Genomic DNA, 25,959 nt, shown 5'->3' with positions numbered 1-25,959 from the left:
GAACCATGAGATCTCGCGATCCCGTACCAGAAAATCTAAATCCAAATAGTATCCTTAAAAACAAGTTTTCTAAATAAATGAAATGTAAAAATTGGTCGATAAGACGCCTTCGTATACTTAAAAATAAAGAGCTTGTAGTGTAGCTTAATTGCCATTCAAAATGTCGCCAACGATCTTCTCCGCGAGGGCATCTGTTTCTCGACCGCGGTTAGCAATAGCTACAGCAGCAAATTTGGTCTAGCAGGGCTGGTGGAAATAGGCCGAGAGACTTACAGATAACAGACATTGGATGGCCAGGAGGCAGGATGGGCAAGCTCGAGGCGTCCACAACGCGGAGGCCCACGACACCGCGCACCCTGGCCTCAGCATCAAGCACGGCCATACTGTCGCCCTCGGGTCCCATACGACAAGTGCAGGCGGGGTGAAAGATGGTGGAAAAGCTGGCCTGGATGTGGCGCCAGATGTCTTCGTCGGTTGATAAGGAGGAACCCGGGAAGTACTCCTCACCGACCAGTAGAGGTTGCATAGCCGGCGATGCCCAGACATCGCGCGTGCGCTTGAAAGCCGCGATGGCGACCTCCTTGTCGGCAGGGTGGCTGAGCCAGTTGGGATTGATGATGGGCGCGTCTGCCATATCGTTGGACTTAATTGTGACGTTCCCGGTCGACAGTGTGGCAACTAGGCCGGCGATGATAGATGCGTACTGATATTCGTCATTGGGCTGGTTGGTCTGGAAGTTGGTCGCGTTGCCGAAGTAGCCGCCGTTGGGAAGATACTCGACCTCAGGCCAGTCGGCCGAGAAGGTCGAGTCCAGCAGCGAAATAGTGGAGTTGGTGAGGCTGTTTCGGGGGAGACGCTCCCAGCCTGGAAACAGATTAGTGAATGCCCTGCACAAACCATTCAACCTGATGGCACCGGTCTCTTACCAAGAATATCGAAACCCGTGTTGGTCATGGGACCCTGGCCATGTGCGTACTGCTCCTCATATAGGGCCCGCTTCTCAGGGTTGCGAAAGGCAGAACCAGTGGGGACGTTGACTCTGTAAGTGCTACCGAAAAGGACGTGGTCTTTCATGTTCTGGCCCACACCAGGGCTGTCCTGGATCACCTCGATTCCCTGCGCCTCCAATGCAGCCTTGGGCCCGATACCAGACACCATCAGAAGCTGTGGGCTGTGGAAGGCACCGGCAGAAACAATCACCTCCCTGCGCGCGCGAATTTTGTACTGAAGACCTTGCGTGTCGACCAGCACGCCAGTGGCCCGTCGGCTCTCATCGAACAACACGCGCTTGGCCATCGTGGACACAAAAGTAATCAGATTGGGGCCGTGCACGTTCAGGTGTGGCCGCAGGAAGGCTGTCTCGGATGAGTCACGGGTGTTGTCGTCGGGACGAATTGTCATGAGAGTGTAGGAGAATGCTCCTGACAATTCGCCACTTTCCATTCCACTCTGGGACTTCAGCCCGATTGCCTCGAGTCCCTTGGCCGCCCAGCTAGCGAAAGGATGTGCGTACTTGGGGTATAGCACTGACAGGGGGCCGTCAGTACCAAGTTTCGCCGAATCATATTCAGGTGTTGAGTTCGCAAACCGGTCCCAAGTACCGCCAACCGGGGGTGTAAAATTCTGGCTTTTGGTGAAGTATGGGAAAAAATTGTCGAATTTATAGGCTTCCGAGTCGGTCGCTTCGGCCATCTGGTCAATGGATCCACGAGTGGGAAGGTGGTAGGTCATGTAGTTGCGCGCACTGCATCCTCCCAGCATACGGCCTCGTGGATAATGAGCACGCACGTTGAGTAGCGCCTCCTGAGGCTCGGTCACGAGGCCCCAATCAGCACCCGGCTGCCAGTTATGCTCGAGATCTTTGCCGCTGAACCAGGCACCGTTGGACGGGATCACACTAAGATTGCCGTTGGTGATCTCGTAGAAGCTGCCGGCTTCGATCACGCCCACGCTCAGGGACCTATTCTCAGCTAGTCGACTTGCCACCGCGAGACCAGCTTGGCCGCCGCCCACGATGATATAGTCGAATTCGTAGTCCTGGCCGGGAATACCAAAACTTGAGCTCGGGAGGCTAGAGTCGGGCCTCGAGGAATTCTGCGCAGGGGGTTTAGGAACAGCCTGCACAAGGAGGCCAGCCAGCATAGCTGCTGCTATTGCTGAGAGCTGAAAGGAATGCATTTTTGATAACAAGAGTTTGAAAATGGAGTAGAGAGTGTGATGGTGGATTCGGTTCGCTAGATGTAAGTGAACATGGGGATGAAAAATTTCAATGGTTCTAGATGTCGACGGCAGACGCCCTCTATATACATGTTCTCGAGGAGCTGCCTTCGTGAGGTGCAGGGACTTCCCTCCGCCCCCTTTCTACTTCCCTTCCTTCGCAAGGTGTGATTCTCCGTAGACACCCTCGTGACGAGCGAAGGTTAGCCACGGCGATGCTGTGGCCTTTTTCACAGCGACTTGCGCCATGCCTAACCAAACCCAAAGAGTTCATGAATGGGATTGTTTCTCTCCATGGGCAGTGAGCTTGGCGGGCTTCTCATCAGCTGACAGCGATCCATCCCATTCTTTTCTCCCACCATCTTGTTGACCACCCGTGCGGACCCGTGCGGGCGGCCAGGACCCCGACGAACCCTTCATCTAAGCCATGTAGACGCCACTTCATCCTTTCCAGTATCTACTAGACCGCCCGTAGGGGTGCCATGATCCTCAAGAGCTACTTTCCCCAAAAGAGTGAACCATCAGCATGCGATTTCGAGTTCATGCTCTGTTAAAGCGTGGAAATAAGCAAAGAGCTGTGACGCCCTAGGAATATGACCAGCGACAAACTATGCTGGCTGTGTCCCAGATGGTCGCCCCAATTTGAACCGCAATAATTCAGATTGCTAGTCTGCCTGACGCAGTGCACTAGTAGCCGCATCTTGTACTAAGGGAAACGAATGGAAAGTAAATAGTAATCAAACGCGTAGTAGCTTCTGTAGGGCTGAGGCTGATAGTTGCCCGACTATCTAAGCGCGCCCCGGGAGGGCCGACTGGCCGCAGCATCCAGTCAGATCCTTTGCCCAGGAACAAGGAGTTCATAGCCCACGTGGGATTCCAACACTCCGGGTTCTTTTAGGCTCTCACACTTTGTGCTGCCTCAGCTGGCCTTGACGACGATCATTAGCAGGCTGAGAGCAGTCTGCGCTGGTCAAGATCCTTATTGGCTTCCTTTCTGGAAGCCTGCTGAAAAGCACGTGTGCCATGTGTACCAAGCGTCTTCAAACATGCTCTTAGCTTGAGAATATGTAATTTCGGACTCATGTCTCTATAAAGACGTTTAAAACGTGAGAAAGAAGGACACCTCCGCAGGACAGCTTAGCTTTACAGCCGGCCGGTACAAACCAGATTCAGATCGTGATCACAATAATGTGGAATGTGGCGGCGAGGAATCTGCCTTCGATGACCAATCCGGAAAGCTCGAGGCATTTGCACATGCTGTAGGGTTGACGAAAAGCCTATCAAGCCACCTTGTCTCAAGTGGCCATGCTTCAAAGTGTTGGGTGTGCCTCTCATAGCCCCCAAGGATGTCTACCAGCATCAAGTTAGGTAAGTCTAAATCAAGACTCAGAAATGAATTTTCAAGTCAAGATATGTTCCACGGCAGCCTAAATGCCGAATAAGCTGGACAACATGGAACGATAGCGAAAAAAGCTTAACATTGCGTGCGAACAACGTTGCTGCAATGGTCCAGGTCTCAACAAAAGTGGAATCACTTTACATGCTACCAAAAACCGAGATGCAAGCTCCTCCGCCCCTATACATTTGTTAAATGTATAAGCTGTGTCGCCATGTTCGCTAGGTTCAAGTGACCATGTGGGTCCTCTTTCATGAATAAGGCGTAATGACTTTGGCAGGTAGACACACCGCGTGATTTAGCTCCTCCCCGAAATAACAGACGTCCAATGGTGACACTGCCTGATTAGAAGGAACACAACTTGGAATGAGGAGGCAGCCATTTCAAATTGAAGCCTTCGGAAGATATTCGCAAGCGAGTAGTTGGTGATCAAGGATTCGGAGTTCAAATCAGCCAATTAATCGAGTACGGTCTCGAAACCTGGTTTCCTTTGTCAGCACGGATCCGGAATCATTCGAGATTTACGAGGGGTGTGTGCTCGGCTCAGCCCACACCGAAAAAGACGTCGATGACAGGAGCATTTCAGGAACAAAGCTCATTGGCATTTGAAGTTTTTCAAGCTAAAGTCACGTCGCACAAGGCGGGAAGTGACGGGCACACGCGGACATAATGCGTATGCACACGCATGGCGTATGCGGCAAAATACACATACAAATTGGCTGCCTGTTTCACAATGTCCGTCGCGGTCGGAGTACAGGACAATTGCCTATTGCGGTCCCGGAGTTATCTTGCCTCTGTGGCTGAGGCTTACCAGTTTCCAAAAGGACATCCGGACATCAAAGACCCAATTGCAGTGCAAGTTGAGCCCCTGTTCGTGTTTGGGCACTCCAATCCTTGTTTCCTTTCCAAGTCGGGTCATCTGAAGCTGCAAGTGAGTCAACGCTCGCAATCATAGCCAATGAGGCAACCTTTGTTCGGAGTCTCACGCCTCATCAAATGAAGCAACTCTGCTCTACCATATCAAGTGTCAATTTCTGTTTTAGTTACACGATCTTACGCCATCAAATCCATCATGACTGCCGTTTCCTCCTCCGCTTGTTCTTTCACCTCCCTTGCCCAAGCCGTATCGCAAGCGGCGATGAGGGTGTAGGCAAGATGTCAGCCATCGTGCTCACGTGCCCACGTGCCACTGTGGTCATTGACTATCCCTTTGACGACTAGGCCTCGCGGGTGACGGATGTCTCATGACTGCCAATGCTAAAGCAGTGAATGCGGCGCAGTTGCTTGTCAAGCAGACAGTCCACGCCTACTTCTAAGTGCTAATGCTTGAAGCGGGCGTCTTTCCCACGAAAGACCTGAAACAGACCATCGAGACCGACCTTGAATGAATTACGATCGGAAGCAGGATCATTCTACTTTCTCACTCCTGTAAACAATTTTTAAACCGTTTGCGACTTGGTGTGGCATAGCATGGCCTGACTGTGGGCTGCTTGCTACACTCGCAGGCTACGCAGCACACTGACAGTCGCCTCTCTCCTTCGCCGACTTGTGCACTCCAGGAAAAATGAAGAATTCGTTCGAGCAGAATGATATGCGCTATCAACAAGGATTATTGACGATACGGGGTGTCAACAGGCACCAAACTCTTCTTCCGCAGCAAGAGCGACGAGTCACTCAATACCATCACCAGCTTCAACCCCCAGTGCAGCATTGGCACCTCTCAGGAGATCACAGAGGCTGTGTATAATGGTCCCGTCCCGCCATACCTGTGTCTTGGGTCACGCTCTCCTGGCTGAGTCAGTACACCCCGTTTGGGGCAAACCTTCCTGCGTGCCTCCTCCCTTCGGGTACTCTCGCTGTGTTACACCCCATATGAACACCGTCGGTAGAATAAAGTCGCCATTAGCACTAATTCCGGCCTCTTGAAGCCACGCTGCGCCAGAATCCGAGACAGTATCTCGTGTTCGTAGTCCGCCTGTACCAGATCGCCGGCAGCTCACTCAACGGCTACTAGAATTCAACCGAGCACGTCACCTTCTCTGGTCTGGTTGAAGGAGGCACTTCGTACGCTGCCTGACTTCGAGAACATCATCGGCTAGATGACTTTCAATGACTTTGCTTACACGTACAATTTGTCGATGCGAGCCTGCACTCTATCTCCTATGTCAGGAACGCAGTTTGTAAAAGATAGACCGATATTGTTGTTACATAGATTTATAATCAAGTCTTGATGGGGAATGAGAGATGCGCAGTGTGTCTAGTAGCCATCTACTTCTGGACAGGAGATAAGAACAGAAACAGTCATGGCTTCTAGTGTCGGTGTTTAATGTACCCCTGCCTTAATATACGGCTACCTTGTTTCAATTTCTGAAAACACGCACACTGAGGGGCTCAAAATTGCATTAGAGGCTGAAGACAGGTACACTCTAAGCTTAAATCAACAGCCAGAAGACGTCAGCGACCGGGTAACCATGCGGGCTATGTCAGTGTGCCGGCTTATAATCACTAAATGCATCAGGAATTGTCGCATACAACCAGTCACCATTCAAAACTTTAGTCTAGGATCTGAGTGATGAAACTGGATCTGGATTGGTCTTTTGGTCCTCATACGTGACTGACAGGGCTTTGTGCGGCACCGTCAGCGTTACACCTTCTGCAGACACTGTCAGCACCCCGCTTTCGCACATGCCTCTCTCCGTCCTCTTCGTTCTATCACCTCTGGTCAACGCACATCAAATAAATTCGGGTTCCTGACAAGTCAGTTGAAAATATGGGGCACGTAAACAAAGTCGACGTTGCCGTAGTGGCCGACGGAGAGATGCCCGCCTGCGTCGAGGTCCTCTCAAAAGCGTTCGGCCACGATGCGCCGTTCGTGGATATTTACTTGCCCAACCACGATACACCGTCCGGGCAAGCGCAGGCTTCGAAACGCCTAGCAGCGTGGCAGCAGAGCTCCGAGAACTCTACTTTTCTCAAAGCAGTCATGCGAGCTGACCAGGGTGATCAAGAGCACATCATCGGCCTCGCCGTGTGGACGCTTATGAAGGAAGCCCCGCCTGCAGAGCTGTCCAAGATAGAGAACGTTGAGGAGGTGTGGCCCGATAAAGACGACCGCGAATTTATGACTCGCTTGTGGAGGGAGTACGTAATACCACGAACCCAGGCTGTCAAGGATTCTGAGGGTAAAGGAGTCTACGGTATGTAGGAACCAGTGACACGAAACAGGACATGGTTTATTAATATCTCGAAACAGTGCTCGAGTTGCTAGGTGTTCATCCAGAGTATCAGCGACTAGGCGCAGGCAAAGCTCTTGTCAAGTGGGGCACCAAAGCCGCGGATGAACAGAATATCAAAGTTCGTAACAACTCTGTCGTCTTTCCATTTTCTCTCTCAAAGTTTTCTTAAAGTCGTGATACCACTCTTTTGTATTGAATAAGTAGCTGACACCCCGAGTGTTTAGGCTGTTGTAGAGGGGACACCAATCGGTCGACGATGTTATGAACAATGTGGCCTTTCTGTTGAGATTGAAGAAATGAGGTTTGATGTCGGAGAGGAATATGCTGCAAGAAGGATTCCAAAACTCGCATATATGACGAGAGAGCCCCAAACTTAAGCATCATTATTTGAAAGGTTTGACTTCGTCGGCAGGAAGATTGACAGCCCTCTACTAGCAGGACTTGGCATATAGGCAAGAAAAACAACACAGCCTTATGCAGATTCTTTTAAGCTCCACTTGAGACTACCAACCATTCAAACAGTCGTTTTTACTAAGATTCAAAAACCTGGGCTTGTTCTTCTGAATATGTTTAAAACATGGAATTATAATCCTCAAGTGTTGTGGCCATAATCTGTTTCTAACTATCTTCGCTTGCTTAAGCATTGCTATAGAATGTCGTAAACAGGAACGCCGCGAGATTTTTCACCTATTGGCAAACAGCTTAAATAAATGATTGTATTATTGAAGAGAAAGGAACTTGAACTGTTCTCTCCGGCTTCTTAGCCTCTCTTGGCGTTCCTCCACTCCTCGATCCAGGTTCCTACAAACTGAACAATATCGGCTTGAGCCTCCGCAATGGCTGTTGGGGGCTGCTGCTTCTGGGTCTGGTTTGCGAATACTCCATTAGCTTCCCAATGGTGGCCAGCACCTCGAAGACCATCCCAGACATCTTCTGGTGGATCATCAATCACGATCCACGGTTCTGAAATTGTGGACTCGCGAGGACGAGCTGCATCAGCGGCGGGGGTTGCCTCGCGCCACACGTCGGCGAGACCGTTGATTATGGCAAGGCGAGGGTATGAGATGTCGAAGCCGCCGTATTTGTTTATTGCTGTGATGTTGGGTGGCGTGACAATGCCGAATTCAGATTCACAGTACGAATTTTCATACTCGAGATCCAGAATTCTTGACAACAACGGCTTGCCGAGCGATAAGTCGAAACCAGAACCTGTGACCCAATATCCCCACTCCGTGCAAGTTTGATATCCCCATGAGTCAAATTGCTCAGCAGGAACAGCTGTGGCCAAGGATGCCGAGCTGGAGGCGGAGGCAGATCCGTCCAGGGGGCCCGCGTCCGCAAGAGAGAATCGGTTGAGGTATCCAGCATAATTGAGTAAGCGCAAAGTTAGCGTGTCGTTGCCGCCGTAACCTGTGGCTTCCAGGATCGAAGCAGCCGAGGCGTTAGCTGCGGCCGTTGAAGGATATTCTAGTTTGGAGCTTGTGATGAGGCGACACCAATTGCTGAAGGTACCAGAACCAATCGTGGGGTCCCAGTTCCGACTTTGCCAAGAATATAAACCCTCGTAGAGATTGTTGACGAAATTTTGGTCCAACGCAGTTGTGGCGTAGTTGAAGAAAAGCTTGAATTGACCCTTTAGAGTCTCATTTTTGCTATCGATGAACACTTTGTCGACGACATCGGTGATGAACTGCTGTGTCCAAATGCAGTCAGCTGGTCCATATTGTCGGACAGGCTCAAAGTATCGCCAGTAATCGATGATGGCTTCAGTCACCCCTGAAGACGAGATTCCGCCCCAGAAAACGTCCGGGTACAGCTTTCTGAGAAATGCCGACTGTCCGCCAGAGTAGGAGACTCCATACACGATCCAGGGAGTGCCTGAGGATGTGAGATTTTCATTTTCGAGTCCAGGGAAGACAACGTTCTTGGCGAAGTATGCCGCATCGGCAAGCGACTGTTCTGTCGTCAGGAATCTTGCGTCCTCAACCGTAATGTCCTCAAAGGGGAAGCTAGTTCCATAGAAACGATGCTCCAAGATTACACCAATACCGCCGTGAGCCGAGGCAAGTTGGTAGACGATACCCTTCTCAAGAAGTGGAAAACGATAATCTCCTGATGCTTCGCCTGCAACGAAAAGGATGACAGGGCCGCCAGGCTTGTAGTGGCTGGCATCGAACCAGTAACGATTATTGAAAGTACCATCGCTGTGGGGCTCGTATTGGCTGGAATTTTGGAAGTGATCAATGGGAATAGACAGGTTGTATGCTGGATAGGACGGAGCCAGTTCTGCGCTCGCAGCTCGTAGTGAAGCTTCCCCGTCAGCGTCGATAAATCGCCGTGCTCCGCCAACTGCAGCACTCGCAGCGGTTGCCAAAAGTGACAAGGATGCCAACGATAGCATGGTCGCTATCGTCTCTGACGCTGCAGATCTACGGCACAATGCAATGGAATTGATGTGTTTGGAGCGACAGACAGATCAGTTGGCGACGAGGTAAGGTACACAGCAATAATGAGGAAAACCAAGTAGAGTTTTCCTTTTACACGGTTTATTTCTAAGCAGTTGAGTCGTGATTGCGACATGGAATCCCATCAGGAAGGTGGAAATACCTAGACATGCATTGACGATCATTAACGGTGGATAAACCGTATTACAGCATTGTCAGGCCAATACGAGATAATTTGCATGGAAAGGGTTACATTGAGAGGAAGGAGAAAAGCTTTTGGCTAACTAGGATTAGAAGGTGACTTTTCAGGTTGGACCCACTCCAACTGAGAAGCAACTACAAACTTCGAGTGGAACAACTCAAGCAGCTGACACGGTTGTGCAAGATGCGTTAGCATCTACTCTGGATAGCTTCTCAGAAACTGGCATTGAAATAGGACACATACAAGCAGGAACTTACTCCATATTACTTGGTGTGCTCCTGGCTATTCTTCAAATAGTACCGTGGTTTCTGACATGGAAGGACGCGGTGGACTACGCCTAGACAAATCACTGACCTAAACCCGCTCCAGATAACCAGAGTAATTCCTCTAAACCTCCGATACTCGCGGATGCTGTTGCGCACACATGTCTACTCTACTAGATATACTGTAAGTGCGTCCCCAGGAGAGTCTATCCAGGGCGACCAATAATGGGAAGATGAAAGCGGAGGTGGACCCGGGCTTCTGACCCCGCATCGGCCCGGCACCGAGAGGGAGTACCGGGATTTCGCGGCACCGAGAGGGAGTACCGGGATTTCGAGGCACCTACGTCGGCAGGGCCCATGGCAAGTCACTGGGCATATGTTCGATCGGGCCGAGATCTGTACCAAACTTCATCCTTTTGAGATTGTTCCAGGCACTTATCTTGCAACGAACGACAGAATGATTGCCGTCGTTCTCGCCTACGCGGGACGCAAGTCTGTACCTTTCACTGCTTCAATTGATATGAGACAGGGGTTTTCTTTGACAACGCGCTCATCAAACCAGCGATTTCCAGATACTAGCTCGTTGCAATTGGTCTAAAAGGAGCTCAGAGCTCGGTAGCCTCTTGTCCAAGTATATTTCCCATTTGTTTCTGCTACATTGAACCTCCTCCTTTGTCCGAGAGTCAACGGTATCAAAGGAAATAAACGCATAGAAACGGGAAGCACCTATGCTCGCTCCTCGTGTCCGTCTAGAGTGCACACACTGTGAACATTCCTACGAGCCCACAAAGACTTCAGGAAACTTGGAATCGACCAACTGGTCAAGTCTCCCTGCGTCTTGGCCTTTCATACAAAATCCAAAGAACGCGTCCATGAAGTCAGTTTCGATCTGTAGGAGTCTCTCTCCAGCAATTGACCCATACAGGTCTGCTTCTTCCATGGGAAATTTGTCCCCAAGTAAATCACGGTAGATGGTGAGGTCCGAGAAAGACACGTGTACCGTTCCGTTCACATTAAATTGGCGCTTGAAGCTGTCAAGATGCTCCCAAAATTCGGCCCAGGTTTCGTCATTTTCTCGAGTGTGGTTCTGAGCCGCGATCTGCACAAAGGGCTTTTCAAGACCTAGGTCGACCACAGGTCCAAACATGCTTCCGTCAAAATTTGCCCCACATGTGAAGGTGCTGTAATTCGCCATGGCTTGTGCAGCTGTGGCTCCGCCGAGCGAGTGGCCGAAGATGCCTGCAGTGTCGGTCTTGAGTTTGGTGTTGCAATTTTCAAGTCCAGGGATCTTTCCGAGCGTGGTGGAATTCTTCAGCGAATCCAAAACAAATTTGACATCTGCAACGCGAGTTTCCAGCACCAGCTCTACGTAATTAAGATCTGGATCAGCAGGAACATTTGACGGCACGAGCCGTCCGTCCGGAAACTCGACGATGATGGCATCGTAAGTATGGTCAACCGCCGCAACAATCCACCCCTGACTCGCCAGGTTCTCTACCTGTGCCGTATAGATGAGATGTGTACCGCCCAATCCGTGACCGAAAATGAGTATCGGTAGCTCGCTGTCCACCAATGGGGCATTGAGGTATGACCGCGAGATGATGGAAGCCGCTGTGCCTGTAGGGACACCGGCATAATTGTCGAAAATTTCCGCGGTCTGGGGGGAGAATACGGGTGCAAAAGAAATGTTTTTGTCATGAACTGCGGTAACGCTCGTTGGATAAAATAAAGATATCATGAGTTCTCGATTCTGGGGACTTGGTGCTAGCGGATCGATGCGCGAGTCGTCGACTAGCTCAAGAGAAACGGTGCCTACTGGAAATGGGCCAGGTGTTGGTGGAAGTTGATAGGTGGAAGCCAACGCTCCTACAACCAGCGAGGCAGAGGTGATCGAGTAAATGTGCATGATGGCGGGTCGATTTCCGAGGTCAATTCTCATACTCCCTTGATTGTGCGAAAGATTGTATTGGATCATATGATTTTTCGAGCAACTAAATGGGCCATTTATATTGATGATTGGGTGATCGCGACCTCGTTGGGTCAGTTCGCTGACACTGCAACTAGATGCACTAGAACTGCGCAAGCACCTCGTGTCCGTCCCGGTATGTCGTGGCTGAGTCCGAAGGAATGTTATTCAACCGGAATGAAGCAGGGGCTGGATTGGCCCAAACTGGCTTTCCACCGATGGCCCAGGCGAAGGATTCCACTAAAAGTGAGACCGTGGCTCTGGCTAAGGTACTGCAGTACTCTCAGTTTCATGAATAGGCAACCAAAGTCAAGCCCCACACGTCGTCAATATCTGAGCCGACTCTTCCACTGTCTTGTTAGTTTGATTCAATCTTCGTAATATGATTCTTTCTTCGTGGGCTGAATCTTCCTTCGTGGGATCGATTCATTCTTGGTGGGTTGATTCTTGCTTGGCAGGTTGATTCTTCCAAGGCAGGTTGACTTTCTTGTAGTAGTTGAATTCTACTATGTTGCCCTTAGCGGATCTTACAATCGTCTCGTCCGCGAAGTTTTCGACCCCCGCTAAGGCTGTAGTTAATCACGCAAAACTATCTTTTGACCCTGTCTCCCCCTTGAGCCTCATTCATACCAGAAACGAGGAGAGCACGTTAGCTGTAAATTGTAGGTGATTTTGATCTGATGTGTGACTTGCCAATCTAAAGAAGCAACTGTGTCCTAGGCCTCTAAGGATGCATGGAATCATCGGACACCTTGCATACCTATGTATGAATTTGCAGCGGCTCCTTATTATCAGTGGGAAGTCACTGAAGCTGCGCATATCGGTTCCAGATTGTCTGAAAACATCCAAAGAACTGTCTCGAGCACTGTGCTCTACGAGTGATGAATTTGCATTGATACAGGTATCAAGATGGCTTGGGCTATAGATCGGACTTATATGTACAGGCCTGAAGCAGCTTCAAACGAGCGCACTAGCCGAAGAGCCTGCGACCCATTCTGCCACCAGATCCAGCCTACCCCTGACAAACCCAGAGCCAACACAGCCACCTTCAGAGCATTCGCTGCAGCTTCTCTGACCCACAATTTCCTCCTTTGCTCAACCATGTCTCTTGCTTGGTTTGTGTGTGGGAACGGCTCCTTGGGGACCTCTTTATTCAGGAATGTACACAGTTCTTCCCATCCGTGCTTGCCCAGGTCGAACTCAAGGATCCTGTCAGCTGCCACCAAGCTTCGCACGCGTGGGTAGTGGGTTTCATAGGTTTTCCGATACTGCTCTTCTGTCCAGTATTCGGGATGAGGAGTGGTGACGTATGGCCCTGAGCCTCCAATCATGGTAAGAAAGCAACAGGCGTATTGATACCATGCGTTTGTTTCTGTGCTGAGAAAGGGCCGCAGAAATGGCCACCATTTCCACGAAATCAAGGGCATTCCTGTATTGCTAACAGAACCGTACCAGCCCTGGAATGATCGTTTGTTGAGTATGACTTTCGCGTCCGGATTCTGCGCGAACCATTCCTCCATGAAGAATATGGCAGGCGCATCGATTATCCCTTCATATCTCCAAAGGATCTTTGACCAATCGTCAGCATCATAGGGTGCCTTGGTACCTGCATACTTTGCTGCCAATGCCTCATTCCAAAGTGGGAGCTCGCCGTTCTGCATAGCATCTGTCGTATGGTACGTTGGTATGCCGAGTATATTCAATGCGGCCCGAATAGCTATTCATTATGTCGGTAGTCAGCATCCCATACGTCAAGTCATGTGAAGGTACCGCACATTTCGTTCCTGAGCGAGGCAGTCCCAGTCCCAGGACAGCCAGGCGGCTAGGCCTTGGGGCTGTTGGTAGTCTGTCGATGAGCCTCTTGCCGTCGGGAGCCATGGTGGGAGTCTTTGGTTGAGGTGTTCAATCTGTGGAAAGACCGGTCAAAATTAAGTGGAAAGAGGCCTTTTTGTTGAATAGGCAAACCAAGTAGTGCTGAGGTGAGATCTCGGCAGGTTAGCGCAAAGCCCCGACCACGGACAAGGGGCAATTTGGATACCGTCCAAAACAGTCTTTTATTTGACTAATGCTTCCATGTTATAATCTTATCGCCTGGGATCATTTGAACCGAGAAGAATCCTACGGACAAACTCGAGCCTTTCAACATGAGAGCAGTGCAGAGGTGATGCTCAGATGGATGTTGGATGACCTCCTAAATTAAGCTGCGGTAGTCATTTGGTCATTTACTGCCATTTGATTATTTAATACAATGCGTATACTGTGGAATCTGCCTGAAGGACTTTGTACATGAGGTTGATGAGCTCATATGGCTTTATTGTTGATTCTAGGCTCGACGACTAAGTTCTGATATCGACTTCTGCTACATCTCCAAACTACACAACGATAACATGAAGTTCGACTGGGAAGTACTTAAGCAGAGACATCTGCCAAGAACTTCTCCAGCACAGGGAGAAAGTCGTCAGGCTTTTCCCACAGCGGGCAATGCTCACCGCCGGCGATCTCCACAACCTTGCCATTCCACAGGTTGCCGTACTTGAGCCCCTTGATCATGTTATTGTCGAGATGTGGCTCATCAGTTCCGATGACAACCGCAGTCGGCACCTTAGTCTCGGCAATTAGCTGCTGCTGGTTGGAACAGTCCCCGAAGCCAAGGTTTTGGAACAGCACCCGACGCGCCTTGCCGTCCGTCCTGATAGCCGCATCCGCCATCCACTGCTCGAATGGTCCGCCTGTGCCAAGCTTGGCGAACATGGTCAGGTCATCAGCGGTAAGGTCCTCACGCATGTTCCACCTAGTGCGGTCGTCGTCGAGGGGTGCGTCGTAGAGCCCGACCAAGAGCGATCCCACCATCATCAGTCCCTTGGTGCCCGGGAACAGAGGCAACATCTCGGTCCCGATATGTCCGCCCAGCGACCAGCCGACTACAACAACTTCCTTGATCTCGAGCTTCTCTAAAACCTCGACTGCTGCCTTGGCGTAGCCCGGCATCGTATAGGTGCGCTTAGGGTCGGCGGCGTCGCTGGACTGGCCATGCCCCGGAAGGTCGAGCGAGAGCACCCGGCGTGTCGATGGAATCTTACTCTGCAGTACATGGCGGAAGATATCGGAACTTGAGGAGTTTCCGTGGATGCAAAGAACCGGAGGCAGACTACCGGAGCCAGCCGAGCGAAGAGCCAGTCGGCCGTAGCTTGTCTCAACAAAAATGGGTTCGGGTAGACCAGCCATAGTGGTGTTATAAGAAATTGAGCGTTGAAAGTGTTTCTATTTTCCTTTTGCGTTGTGAGTGTTTGGTCTTCAGGGAACTGTGGTAGTCTGTCGTGACTGTGACTATATTGATGAGAAGTCTTTTTCTGACAAAGGAAAAATACGAACTATATATTGCTCGAGACTGTCGGAGTTCGGCACCATTGTTGATGCAACGTCTCATAGCGAGGTTTGATTGTTCGCATAGCGCTGGAGTTTTCCTTTCGTCTCAACAACGGATCGGACACCGAATTATCTGATATTGCCCACTCATGGAATCATGGAATTTAAATACCGATCACATATGGCAAGTAATAAACAATAATATCCTGGAAATGCCATCTACAACGAGAATGGCTCTCAGCATGAAAATAAGGCGAACTCTTATGAGTTGATTTGGCACTTGGAAAATTAGAATACGCGACATGAGGTGCTAGCATGGGATTATTATCAAATGCCCAGAATAAACACAAGCGTCGTCATCCGCTTTCGGGTCTTCAGAAACTGACTTTTGGCTGCACCTTTGTGTCTATATCGCCTGGAGCTGCTGAAACCAAACAATGCCCCGCGCCGGAGTGATTTGGGAAATAAGCTTTTGGAAAAGTCGGCAATTATTATCTCCACCGCTTACCGAGCATTGCTCCGCGTTTGATTCTCCGGAGTCGTCTCTTGTCCGGGTGCCGCGAAAAACTTCGTTTCTAGCCTACAAGTGCGGAGGGCAAATATGCAAACGTGGTACGGGAATTGTGTTAAAGTCCTTCGGTGCCTACCCCCCTTCGACAAAGATCTGACATGGTGTTGAGTGGCATATTCGCTCAGCTTCTCACTCAGATTTATTTTATAATCCCACATATAAGCAACAAGGGAAATCAAATGGCCACCTACGCTGTTTTTGGCGCCACTGGCAACTGCGGCAGCTCGCTCGTCGAAGTGCTGCTTCCTCTGCAAGATATCACAATACACGCGTACTGCCGAAATGAGTCCAAACTCCGGGCCATGTTCCCTGAGGCGGTCGAGTCGGGCCGGATCAAGATCTTTTCAGGGAACATCGACAACGTCGCGGTATTCAAGGAATGCTTGCGCGGCTGCCGTGCTGTCATGCTGGCCGTGACCATGAACGACAACGTCCCGCGCGTGCGAGTAGCACAGGACACTACGCGCACGCTACTGACGGCTCTCAAGGAAATACGGGCGGAAGATCCCCAGGCTAAGATGCCCAAGATCACCGTATTGTCCTCGGCCAGTCTCGAACCGAGCATGTGTACAAACCTGGCCGCGCCAATGCACTGGATCGTGACACACGCCAACTCCAACACCTATGCCGACCTCCGTGTACAGGAAAGTTTGCTGCGCGCCGAGGAATCATGGCTGACCAGCATCTTTGTCAAGCCGGGTGGCCTGGTGAAGGACAAACAACGCGGCCACCGCCTGAACCTCACGACGCAGGAAACCTTCGTGTCCTACCTCGACTTGGCGGCAGCAATGGTTGAAGCCACCGATGACCCCGAAAATCGCTACGACATGAGAGATGTAAGCGTTAACAATGTTGACGGTAGTGCCAAGTTCCCAAAGAAGCTCCCCCTACTGGCTTTCTATGGAATTTTGAGGCATTACTTCCCTTGGCTACACCCTTATCTTCCCATGCTAGGGTGAAATGATGTATAGGACTCAAAGGTATCGATTTAAAGGGGAGGATCAAATAGAGTTTCATCAGAGGTTAAGATTGAGCTGTCGTTTGGGGGCCTACATTTGGGCTGCTCGCTTCGTATATAAGAGGTGCCACCCACACAGCCTTCAGCAGTGTGCGGTGTTCTCTCTTCTATCTCTTCAGGAATATAAATATTATGTAAGGCAATGATTTCATTCTTTTAATCAGTACTGTATAAAGTCTGAGTTCAAATATCTCGTACTGTTGGTTTGTTTAAATTCGGCCAATGTCGGTGAAGGTGAGCGTACAACCTCGTGAACTGAATGACACCTGAGATAGTCTACCGAAACAGCACCTGCATTTCCTGGAACGCGCCACGAAGAAAAGCTCGGATCGGGTGATGGGGATAATGACCAATTTGTCCAAGATCTGTGTATCTAAAGACGAATTTTACCAAAATGTAAACACATACTTGAGCCATGAGTATAGATCGATGAGGAGAGGTATAGGCAAGGTTACCATCACTATAGTCAGGACTTCCCCAAGCACATTGATCGCCACGCAATTACAGCTACCTGAAACGCTGGACGGGAGGAATATGCACAGAGTTTGCGGGCTGTATAGTTGTGAAACACTAGTATCTCTGCGCACTCAACACGAGAGTAGCAATCCAGAAATCCTGGGACACAGACAGGTGATAGGTGAGGCGTCTTCTACCATGGAAGTATACCACCATCAAGATCAAGAATGCCGGATTGCGCACCGAACTTGTCAATATCGGCGTCCCTCTTCCCAGTAATGGTGTCCACAAGAGCATACGCCGCGTCCTTGGCGTCCCTCGCGCCGTGATCGATGCGCACTTGGCGACCGGCCTCTCCCGTCAAGTTCGTCACGCACAATCCCGGATTGAAGACGCAAACCTTGCAGCCCCACTCCTCGTAGTTCGCCTTATGGCACGCCGCCAGCATGTTCAAGGCGGCCTTGCTTACACGGTAGCCGTCAGCTTGGATCTTGTACCACTTACCATTCTTGTCCAGCCTCATAGAGATCGAGCCCTGATCCGATGAGACATGGATCAATCGCGGGCTGGAGGACTTCTTTAGTAGCGGTTCAAAGGTCTCGGTGGTGATAGCGGTGCCAACCGTATTCGTCCCGAGATGCTCGCGCAGGCTGGTGAGCGTGTCGACGTCGGGACGATGCACGATTATGCCCGCGTTGTTGACCAGCACGTCCAACTTGCCAAATTTGGCCTGGACTTGCTCCCTGGCAGCCTCAATGGACCTCTTGTCGATAACGTCAATCTGGATAATTTCGATGCGGCCCTGCAGCGAGCTGTCCGCAGCGATGGCTTCATTCAGCGCCTTCTGACCCTTCTCAAGGGATCGAGCCCCGAGCAAAATATGATAGTTTGGCGACGCCTTTGCCAAGGCAACCACCGTCTCGTAGCCAATTCCACTGTTGGCACCTAAGGCATGGGTTACTATCTTATTCCATGGTTTGAATATTTCAAGACAATCACAATATAAAATGACCCACCAGTGATCAGGACGATGGTTTTGCTAGAGGCCATAATGAGAGGTGATTATTCTGTTTCTCTGATATATTGTGATATATTGTTGACAAGACACGAGATTTGGGGGTTTGTAGGGGATTTCGATGCTCAGGTAGATTTTAAGGTGGATAGGTGTGTCTTTTTGGCGTCTGGGAATTCAATTCAGCTGATATATATATTGAACCGCTACGGGCATAACAGTCCGGTGCTTGATCTCAGTCTGCCTTGCAAATATAAACTCCGTCCCATTATAGACTCATGTCTGACTCATTTCTGACGCATGTATACGTACAAATGTCACAGCTAATAGCGGTCAGTCATCGGCATTTGGGTCCAGTTACTCCGAAATCAAATACGGGAAGTGATAGCAATCCTCCCCGAGCTGCTGTTCAGATCATAATACAATAGTATGAGAGACTATCGCTTGAAGATTTCGCTAAAACCTGATCAAATTCAGAGCCAGAGAGCGAAGTAGGACTGAAGTATTGCTTTTGAAATATAGATCCGCGCTATCTCCGAGACGCTGACATGCGAGTCTCAACTAATTAATGGCTAGCGATCTTTACGGTCACTCTTTCAAGTCGGGGACATTTTCCCATTGTACATCAAACCCAACGAAAGCCGGCCACTTCTTCTCTTGAGGCACATCGAGGGTGATATCATACGCCATTCGGGACAAATTGAGCCACATGTCCCCCTTGACTGGGAACGCGGATGCATCCGGCCCATTTTCGAACGGCTGTGACACCTCTTCGCCATTTTTGAGAGCCCGAGCAAATTTGGCTACATGGCCGTCGTCATGGAGGCCTTTTACGACATCGAACAGTTTCTCCCAGGTCCACCCTGCGCTGACCCCGGCCTTATAGCCCTCGAGCTCGGCGAGGCGGAGCTCGGGTGTACCGCAGGTGGCGTACCAGACCAAGTCAAGCCGAGCCTTCCACTCGACCATTCGTATGCGATCCTCGATTCGAATCCAAGGCTGACGCGCAAGTATGGTGAGGAAGATGGAGCTGGTTACGTCGTGCATGTAGAAGAAGTCAATTCGGCGTTCCTTGCCCGGGCGCTGCGCAGCGCCCGCAAGGTAGGCACAGCAGCTGATCATCTCCGCCGTGCGGCGCTCTAGCGTGGCTGGCTCAACACGGAATTGCGCCGCCAGTGCTGCGATCTCATGGCCTGCACGACCCAGGACGCCGTTCTTCATTTTCCACTGGAAATCATCCCAGCGTGCTGCATGATGGATTTTCTCATTGCTGTGGGCCTCGTGGTAGAGTTCAACAAGTGGCCTTGGCTTTGAGGGTGGCGTGCCGGCCTTGCGTGCATACTCCTCCGCGTTGAGGAAAAAGACATCGACCTCGAAGCTGATGTCAGTAGCAGCCTGCGCAAGCGCTTCGGCCACGATGCTTGGCTGCTCGAACTCGACTCCGAGGCCTAGGTGGATAATAGGGTGGAACGCGCCATCAAACATGCGCGCGAGCAGGACGTCAGCGTTGCGGGTGCGCCCAAAGCAATACTCGTTAACAACTTCCTTCCAGCCCTTGCGCTCTATTTCGCGCTCGAAAAAGACCATGTAATTAGTGTAATCAGAGAGCTGGCCGAGGTGGCGGTAGAAGCCGTCATCGCTCTCCAGCTCACGGATAACGCTCTCATCGAGTGGTGGCATAGGGCGCCGATCACGTTCGTTGTCAACATATCCCGACTCTAAATCCGCAGCATCCGCGCCAATGGCCAGGCGCGTAAGCACATTATGTACCGTATGATTGTGCCCGGCAAAATCCCTCCAGAAAATGTGAGATTCATCATGATTCTTCTGCAGCAGTCGGTTCGCAGCCTCGATTGTGCCAGGGGTGGTTGATTTAATACCGGGACACATGCCCAGGTGCTGGGGCCCCAGGTGAACCTGAGAGGAAGCTGTAATTGTCTGCGTACTCATGTTGGATGAGGAGATGATTGTGAATCCTCCTGAAAAGCAAAGATAGTCGAGAAGAATGGCAAGACGTATTCGAAGATACGAGTATGATGGACTTGGATCTCTCTATGCTGATGAGCCGAGGGTATTCTTTATTATCCCAATGCGTCTATGTATTTATATATCCACCTTCGACATTCATGTCAAGCGGCTGTGGCCATAAAAGCAGCTAGAATCCTGAATCCAGGGTCATGGGAACATACGATGTTATAAAAGAATAAGGCGATCTAAGAGACCAAGGCTCGGCGAAAGGAGTTTCTACTTTCATCCTATGTTATTCGGGAACCGGCAACAGTTGTGAACATCTAATTTGCATCAAAGTACTGTTACCAGGCTCTCGGGCGTGCAAATAATAGCGGACGTGTAAGGTGTTGCACTCAGGGCCTATGGATGTTTTGCAACAATTGATTCATAGTGACCTTAGACCTCCATCAGTGGTGGAATTCGAGGAATACGCGCGACTACAGGGAAACCTAGTTGGGGACCCTACTACAGCGACGACGAAAATGAAAGGTGAGCAGAACCCTTCAGTCCTACATACTTTCCAAGCAGCAAAGTCCCACGTTTCGAGGAGGAGTAGTTTATTGTAACCTAATCAGAGTATCTGGCACAATAATCTACTAGCCTACTTTAGCAAAATGATCCCAGTGCGTTCGATCAAATTGACTCTCTGCTCTGAAAAAGAGATTGATCAAAGTTGGTTTGTCACCACACTAATCTGCGCATCATACCATCACTCGAATGCTTTCGAACTCTTCTTGAAACAAAAGTCACGATCAAAGATGCTGAAACAGCCATTGCGCAAAATTATGCAGACTGAGGGACATGCGATTCAAACTTTGTGATCAAGTCACATTTACTCCGAGGCTTGAACAAAACTCCGCACTTGAAAACTTTATTCCGAATCGCTGTAAGATGAGTGCGATGGAGTGGCAGGCTGCTATTGATTAGGTGTCAGGCACAATTGCACAAAAGTTCTCTCATAATCTGGAGACTCAGAAGCACTGTCATCAGAGGAGGCCATTCAAAAATGGCTGGGTCCGTTGACTATGTGACTTTATATGTAGGCATTTTTCTGCTATGGTGTGTTCATCAATCATTTTGAGAGAAACATAATTGCATTGAAGACGTCTTTGACATAGGAGGTTGCATTTAAATAGTCTGTAGTACCACAGATGTGGACCAGCCGATTTGAATGTAAGTTGCCTAGTAGTAGCGGAGAAGTTTACCACAACCAGACGCTCACACAAACAGTCTCCAGGTCCTCTGTTATACACGTACATGACAACCAAAACTAGAGTGATATTGCAAGGCTATTTAAGTACCGTAGTATTAGATTCTAATCTGTGATCTTGGTTCGAAGACACCACAGAGCAGAATGATTGCAACTTTGGAGACCAGTGTCGAAGTATTGCCACATTCAAAGTAGAATAAGTTGGTCAAGCTCGGTACCATTCGTGCCATTGTAACAGTTGAATTTCTCCTTGACGACACATGCACTTATCTAACCGAGACGAAGACAACTTTCGTTTAATCCTCGCCGCTTGGGAAGCTCCCAGCCCCACCGTCGGGTCGCAAAATCTTGCCGTTGATCCACTCGCCCTCGCTGCTCGCTAGAAAGACAGCACAACGCGCAACATCCACTGGTAGGCCAACGCGGTTGAGAGGAGATACTGATGCAACGATCTTCACATGAACGACTGATTAGCAACAAAGAAATTTTCATACTATCTGGCATGAACTGACCTTCAAGATCTGCTCCTCGCTCAGGTTCTCACCATGCGGAAGGTAGTCTCTCGCAGTGGCATGGAACATATCTGTCACGATACCGCCGGGCGCAATGGCATTTACCGTGATCCTCTTCTTTCCGCAGTCAACTGCCAAACACGGCACAAAAGACTCAATGGCTCCCTTCGAGGCGGAGTATAGCGAGTGCTTGGGTACGACGAACCCTTCAGCGGTGTTCGAGCTGGTAAGAATAATGCGACCACCTCGACTCAGATGCTTGTACGCTTCTCGAGCTACGAAGAACTGTCCCCGCGTGTTGAGGCTGAAGACACGGTCAAATTCTTCCTATAATGCACATTCATGTCAGCGTCATCTCTGCTCCGCAGGTCACTTTCTGAACTGCTTACCTCTGTGACGTCTCCGAAGTGTCCGAAAGAGACGACTCCGGCATTAGAGACAACAATATCGAGTTGTCCATAATGCGACTTGGCAGCTTCAAATAGTCGCACTGTCTCTTTAACATCCCTGACATTTGCTTGGATCGCGACGGCATCTGACCCCAGGCTTTTGATCTCGGCCACGACCTTTTCGGCCGGTCCGCTTGAACTGGCATAGTTGACAATTACCTTTGCTCCAGCACGGGCCAGTTCGACCGCGATAGACGCCCCAATACCTCGGCCGGCACCTGTGACAAGGGCGACCTTGCCATCCAGACGGAACGGAGATGCCATAATGCCTGCTGGGGATGAAGTGTTCGAAGCAAGGTGCTGAATTATTTCCGAAAAAGAAGGCTGAAGGTAGTCAAGGACTTATAGAAATGCTAGATGAGTGGATATTCTAGCCCAGAAACAGATTCGAGATCGTCTGCAACATGGAGCGACCCGAACTGCTATACAACTGCTGGGCTTCCGTATTTATTATACTGCTACAGTCTGCGCATGCTCTCATGTCTGTCCGCGGAACGGTGGCATTTTGAATGCCGGCCTTTGAGCACTAGGGATGCAAATTACAGATGTCCGGGGTTTATTACTCGGTTTCCGGAGCTCAATAGACGAGATGGTTCCTACGATGCATTCCGCTAAGGTGGACAGCAGGGATTGGGCCTTCCGCCTTCGCCTTGTGTGTATCAGACGACGGAGTAACCTCTACAGCGCAATCATCAGCTGAAAACTTTTGGTGTTTCGTTCGGCTCGATAGCAGCCCGGCAGCTGGGTGGCTGCACATGAATCGCGAGTTCAGCTCCATCCACCTAGTCTCTATCAACAGTCCTGGTATGTTTCTAGTCGAGGTCACTCGACAATCTCAACTGTTTAGTTTCATTCTACAAGTTTGACCCAACAACAATCAGGTACACCAAGCTGCTCTTGATATTCTAGTCAACTGATTGGATTAAGAAAAATGCTAGAATGTCTTTATTTCGTGGCGGTCTCTTAAACATGATCCGTTCTGCTATGAAGTCATTAAGACTCCATCTCTATAGGTAACTTCGGCGAATAATCAGATTCTACTCTTTGAATTCGTTCGTTGCGTCTCCAAAGATCTTGTCATAATCATACTCAAACCACCTTTCGATTGGCTTGAGTCCAGCAAATTTCCAAACCCCGTCGACTTTCTTATACCACATGGTCGCGCTCCCGTGTGAGTGTCCCTTGATAGCCACAGTCTTCATAGTAGAATCCGTATACCTCTGATGGGCCACTCGCATCTGATGGTGCCCCACGATCTCATCATTCGAGACCTTTTCCCAGGATGACAAGCCTACAAAATGCTGGGTCTTCAGCAGCGGATTGCCCAAGAAGTGTGGGTTGGAAGCCATGCCCACGAACTCATCAGCCGGCATGTCTTCCCACAACTTGTTGAGGAACGAGCGGTAGTCCACCCTCAACGCTGGAGCGGCGCACTTTCGAAGACGTGTCCAGTCCTGCACGTGGATCAGCAATGTATACCCCTGGAATGATGAGCAACTAAATATCTACCTTCGAATCGAAGCTCTCTGCCCATTCGAACAAAGCAGTCTCACACCCCAAGACATCTATCTAGGCTGTTAGTAATTGCATGTGGGCTGTATCGCGTTGTCAACTGACCCTCAAGAGTGTGTTGTGTAGACATTTGTCACTATTTGTCAGCTGACAGCGATTTGAGTGTTGCTTGGGTGTTTCTTTTCTTCTTCTTTTCTTAATATGACGAGATTGTGAGGTGCACATGAACGTGATGACAATGGGTAATTGTAAAGTGACGAAATTCATTGATGCTCTATTTACGGCGCATGATGATGTTTATGACCTGCAAATCTCAGGGAACCACCGGGATCCGGATCGGTTACAGTCTATGCGGTTCAAAGCGTTCATGCATACTTTCGGGATCCAGCGCTACGGGACCACAGCCGAGCCGAAATAGATTATCAAATGTCCCAGCTTCGGTCATCGACCTTTCCTAGCCTTCCCCGGACTTTATTGAGCTAACCACTGGCCTGATGCGGAGTTGGTTGCGGCTGGGCAGCATATTTTCAAGGTTGCAAAACTTGAGCCACCTTCTGCCATGACTTGAATTTGAAGAGCACAGTCTTGTCGCGGGCCGCCTATAGTAGAGGAAGATGTAGACGATGCTTCGCGACTGTACTAGCTTCACCAAGGCTATGTGACTTATGCTTCTCTCGGCCATTACCGAGAGTATTTTCATGTCTGTTCGTGCCATAATTTGTCTCTAAGAGAAGGGTATACCTCCGATCATCAAGTACAGCTGAAATAGAATCCCTGTCGTTGCACGACGCGCAGAGGGAAAAGAACAAGGAGCATCACCAGTCATCGGGAGACCCAGTGAACATGATCAGAGGTTTTAAAGGAAAAATGTTGTCGAAATACAAAGCCTGGCAGAATTGCTCCTTCAGGCTCGAGCTGGCAATAGATTTGGGAGGGTGCCGAACTGGGACCATTAGATCCTCAGTGACTAACAGTGTCGTCCATCACTCGGTAAAGTAGTCTGCGGAGATGGCAGAATCATTCTAATTTACTCATCCGTTGCATGAAACTGCACAAGTAAATCTGAATGGGGTTCATTTGGCCTTCGTTGCCCAATGTCTTTGCGTGATGCGGATTGCTGGAGCTGTGGAAGAAGGATGCGAGACCAACCAGATGGGAAGAGAAAAAGGAACCCAGGTTCGAGGACGTATGTTGCATCACTTCAAGGGCAGTGAGTTGGTCGCCTGACGTGGAGCTACTGGGAGAAGGTAGTGGATGGCATTTTTTCCGATACAGCAAGCTCGATTGCATGGCATATGTTAGGGCATTACAGTCAGTGTACATTGTCCTCGCTCCGTTGCGCCCGGTTTGGGCGCTTCTGATCGATTTTGAACAGGTTTCGAGTTCTGGATAATTCGAACTACGATTCACTAAAATTACGGCTGTTCTGGTGTCTATGAATACATGCTAGATAATATTCAACCATCTTGAACTAGCTTGAGAGAATTAGCGTACTGATTCAATCAACAAAGCTCCTCGAGTAGTAAACGGCAATGCATCACGGAAATGCAGGCGGGGCAAATGTTTCAGGTTCTATTATCTGCAGCGTCGAAATTTCATTTGTTCGCGCTCAGTCCTGGATCCACGTATTAGGAATTAAATTGCCTGAAGAGCTTACACAAGAACTGCATCCACCAGAATCAAGGTTCGGAGTACCAGAAACGGATGCGCAAGCGCATAATTGCGAACAACTAATCAAGTTCGTGTTGTAAGCGGCTGTGCCCTACATGAACTATGCCGCACGTGTTTCGCCCGGCAACCGTGTACTAATTTATTAACGAACGACTCTCGGCCTTCACCAAAACTCAATTTCCGCCTCGATGTCCGTAGAAATAGGAAGCAATTGCTATGGTCTGATTCGGGGCTCATGTACGACCGTCCCGAGCTACCAAATTTGAAGAGACTGAAAATCTGTGAGGATATTAATACCTATACGCTTGGCTGACCATTCACCTACTGTCTCACATCAGAGCTTGGTGTTCCTACTAGAGATGATCGGTTCACTGTCGTCTTTTGTCTAGCAGATATTGGTGACATACACTTCGGTGCAGTCATTGACTCCAAATCAAATTTCCACGGT

The 25,959-nt window shown here is 49.8% G+C and overlaps 12 protein-coding genes across 12 annotated transcripts; 3 read left to right on the top strand and 9 right to left on the bottom strand.

Moving 5' to 3' along the window:
• Positions 1-144: 144 nt before the first annotated feature.
• On the bottom strand, positions 145-2,178 carry J7T55_014659 (uncharacterized protein; the record flags this gene model as incomplete). The annotated part of the gene is made up of 3 exons (XM_053134967.1): positions 145-191; positions 274-864; positions 927-2,178. The coding sequence occupies 3 exons, from the start codon at positions 2,176-2,178 to the stop codon at positions 145-147; spliced, it is 1,890 nt and encodes a 629-aa protein (XP_052987292.1).
• A 2,168-nt stretch (positions 2,179-4,346) lies between these two features.
• On the top strand, positions 4,347-5,409 carry J7T55_014658 (NAD(P)-binding protein; the record flags this gene model as incomplete). The annotated part of the gene is made up of 3 exons (XM_053134966.1): positions 4,347-4,544; positions 4,616-4,637; positions 5,249-5,409. 3 exons carry the CDS (start codon positions 4,347-4,349, stop codon positions 5,407-5,409), a joined length of 381 nt encoding a protein of 126 aa, XP_052987291.1.
• Positions 5,410-6,383: 974 nt separating this feature from the next.
• On the top strand, positions 6,384-7,149 carry J7T55_014657 (uncharacterized protein; the record flags this gene model as incomplete). Its single annotated transcript, XM_053134965.1, has 3 exons — positions 6,384-6,810; positions 6,894-6,967; positions 7,084-7,149. The coding sequence occupies 3 exons, from the start codon at positions 6,384-6,386 to the stop codon at positions 7,147-7,149; spliced, it is 567 nt and encodes a 188-aa protein (XP_052987290.1).
• A 460-nt stretch (positions 7,150-7,609) lies between these two features.
• J7T55_014656 (uncharacterized protein) lies at positions 7,610-9,250 on the bottom strand (the record flags this gene model as incomplete). Its single annotated transcript, XM_053134964.1, has 1 exon — positions 7,610-9,250. The coding sequence occupies one exon, from the start codon at positions 9,248-9,250 to the stop codon at positions 7,610-7,612; it is 1,641 nt and encodes a 546-aa protein (XP_052987289.1).
• A 1,283-nt stretch (positions 9,251-10,533) lies between these two features.
• J7T55_014655 (uncharacterized protein) lies at positions 10,534-11,664 on the bottom strand (the record flags this gene model as incomplete). The annotated part of the gene is made up of 1 exon (XM_053134963.1): positions 10,534-11,664. The coding sequence occupies one exon, from the start codon at positions 11,662-11,664 to the stop codon at positions 10,534-10,536; it is 1,131 nt and encodes a 376-aa protein (XP_052987288.1).
• Positions 11,665-12,656: 992 nt separating this feature from the next.
• J7T55_014654 (nad dependent epimerase) lies at positions 12,657-13,602 on the bottom strand (the record flags this gene model as incomplete). The annotated part of the gene is made up of 2 exons (XM_053134961.1): positions 12,657-13,441; positions 13,500-13,602. 2 exons carry the CDS (start codon positions 13,600-13,602, stop codon positions 12,657-12,659), a joined length of 888 nt encoding a protein of 295 aa, XP_052987287.1.
• A 531-nt stretch (positions 13,603-14,133) lies between these two features.
• J7T55_014653 (lpha beta hydrolase) lies at positions 14,134-14,949 on the bottom strand (the record flags this gene model as incomplete). Its single annotated transcript, XM_053134960.1, has 1 exon — positions 14,134-14,949. One exon carries the CDS (start codon positions 14,947-14,949, stop codon positions 14,134-14,136), a length of 816 nt encoding a protein of 271 aa, XP_052987286.1.
• An 891-nt stretch (positions 14,950-15,840) lies between these two features.
• Positions 15,841-16,620, top strand: J7T55_014652 (nad-dependent epimerase; the record flags this gene model as incomplete). Its single annotated transcript, XM_053134959.1, has 1 exon — positions 15,841-16,620. One exon carries the CDS (start codon positions 15,841-15,843, stop codon positions 16,618-16,620), a length of 780 nt encoding a protein of 259 aa, XP_052987285.1.
• A 708-nt stretch (positions 16,621-17,328) lies between these two features.
• J7T55_014651 (uncharacterized protein) lies at positions 17,329-18,185 on the bottom strand (the record flags this gene model as incomplete). The annotated part of the gene is made up of 2 exons (XM_053134958.1): positions 17,329-18,080; positions 18,152-18,185. 2 exons carry the CDS (start codon positions 18,183-18,185, stop codon positions 17,329-17,331), a joined length of 786 nt encoding a protein of 261 aa, XP_052987284.1.
• A 550-nt stretch (positions 18,186-18,735) lies between these two features.
• Positions 18,736-20,097, bottom strand: J7T55_014650 (uncharacterized protein; the record flags this gene model as incomplete). The annotated part of the gene is made up of 1 exon (XM_053134957.1): positions 18,736-20,097. The coding sequence occupies one exon, from the start codon at positions 20,095-20,097 to the stop codon at positions 18,736-18,738; it is 1,362 nt and encodes a 453-aa protein (XP_052987283.1).
• Positions 20,098-21,663: 1,566 nt separating this feature from the next.
• Positions 21,664-22,592, bottom strand: J7T55_014649 (uncharacterized protein; the record flags this gene model as incomplete). The annotated part of the gene is made up of 3 exons (XM_053134956.1): positions 21,664-21,819; positions 21,880-22,206; positions 22,269-22,592. The coding sequence occupies 3 exons, from the start codon at positions 22,590-22,592 to the stop codon at positions 21,664-21,666; spliced, it is 807 nt and encodes a 268-aa protein (XP_052987282.1).
• Positions 22,593-23,365: 773 nt separating this feature from the next.
• On the bottom strand, positions 23,366-23,970 carry J7T55_014648 (Scytalone dehydratase; the record flags this gene model as incomplete). The annotated part of the gene is made up of 3 exons (XM_053134955.1): positions 23,366-23,782; positions 23,838-23,893; positions 23,946-23,970. The coding sequence occupies 3 exons, from the start codon at positions 23,968-23,970 to the stop codon at positions 23,366-23,368; spliced, it is 498 nt and encodes a 165-aa protein (XP_052987281.1).
• Between the last annotated feature and the right edge of the window lie 1,989 nt (positions 23,971-25,959).

Source organism: Diaporthe amygdali (genome assembly GCF_026229845.1).
Source record: "Diaporthe amygdali strain CAA958 chromosome Unknown NODE_50_length_292117_cov_63_955086, whole genome shotgun sequence".
Lineage (NCBI taxonomy): Eukaryota > Fungi > Ascomycota > Sordariomycetes > Diaporthales > Diaporthaceae > Diaporthe > Diaporthe amygdali.
Note: the sequence above shows the minus strand (reverse complement) of the source record. Positions and strands in the feature narration are given on the sequence as shown.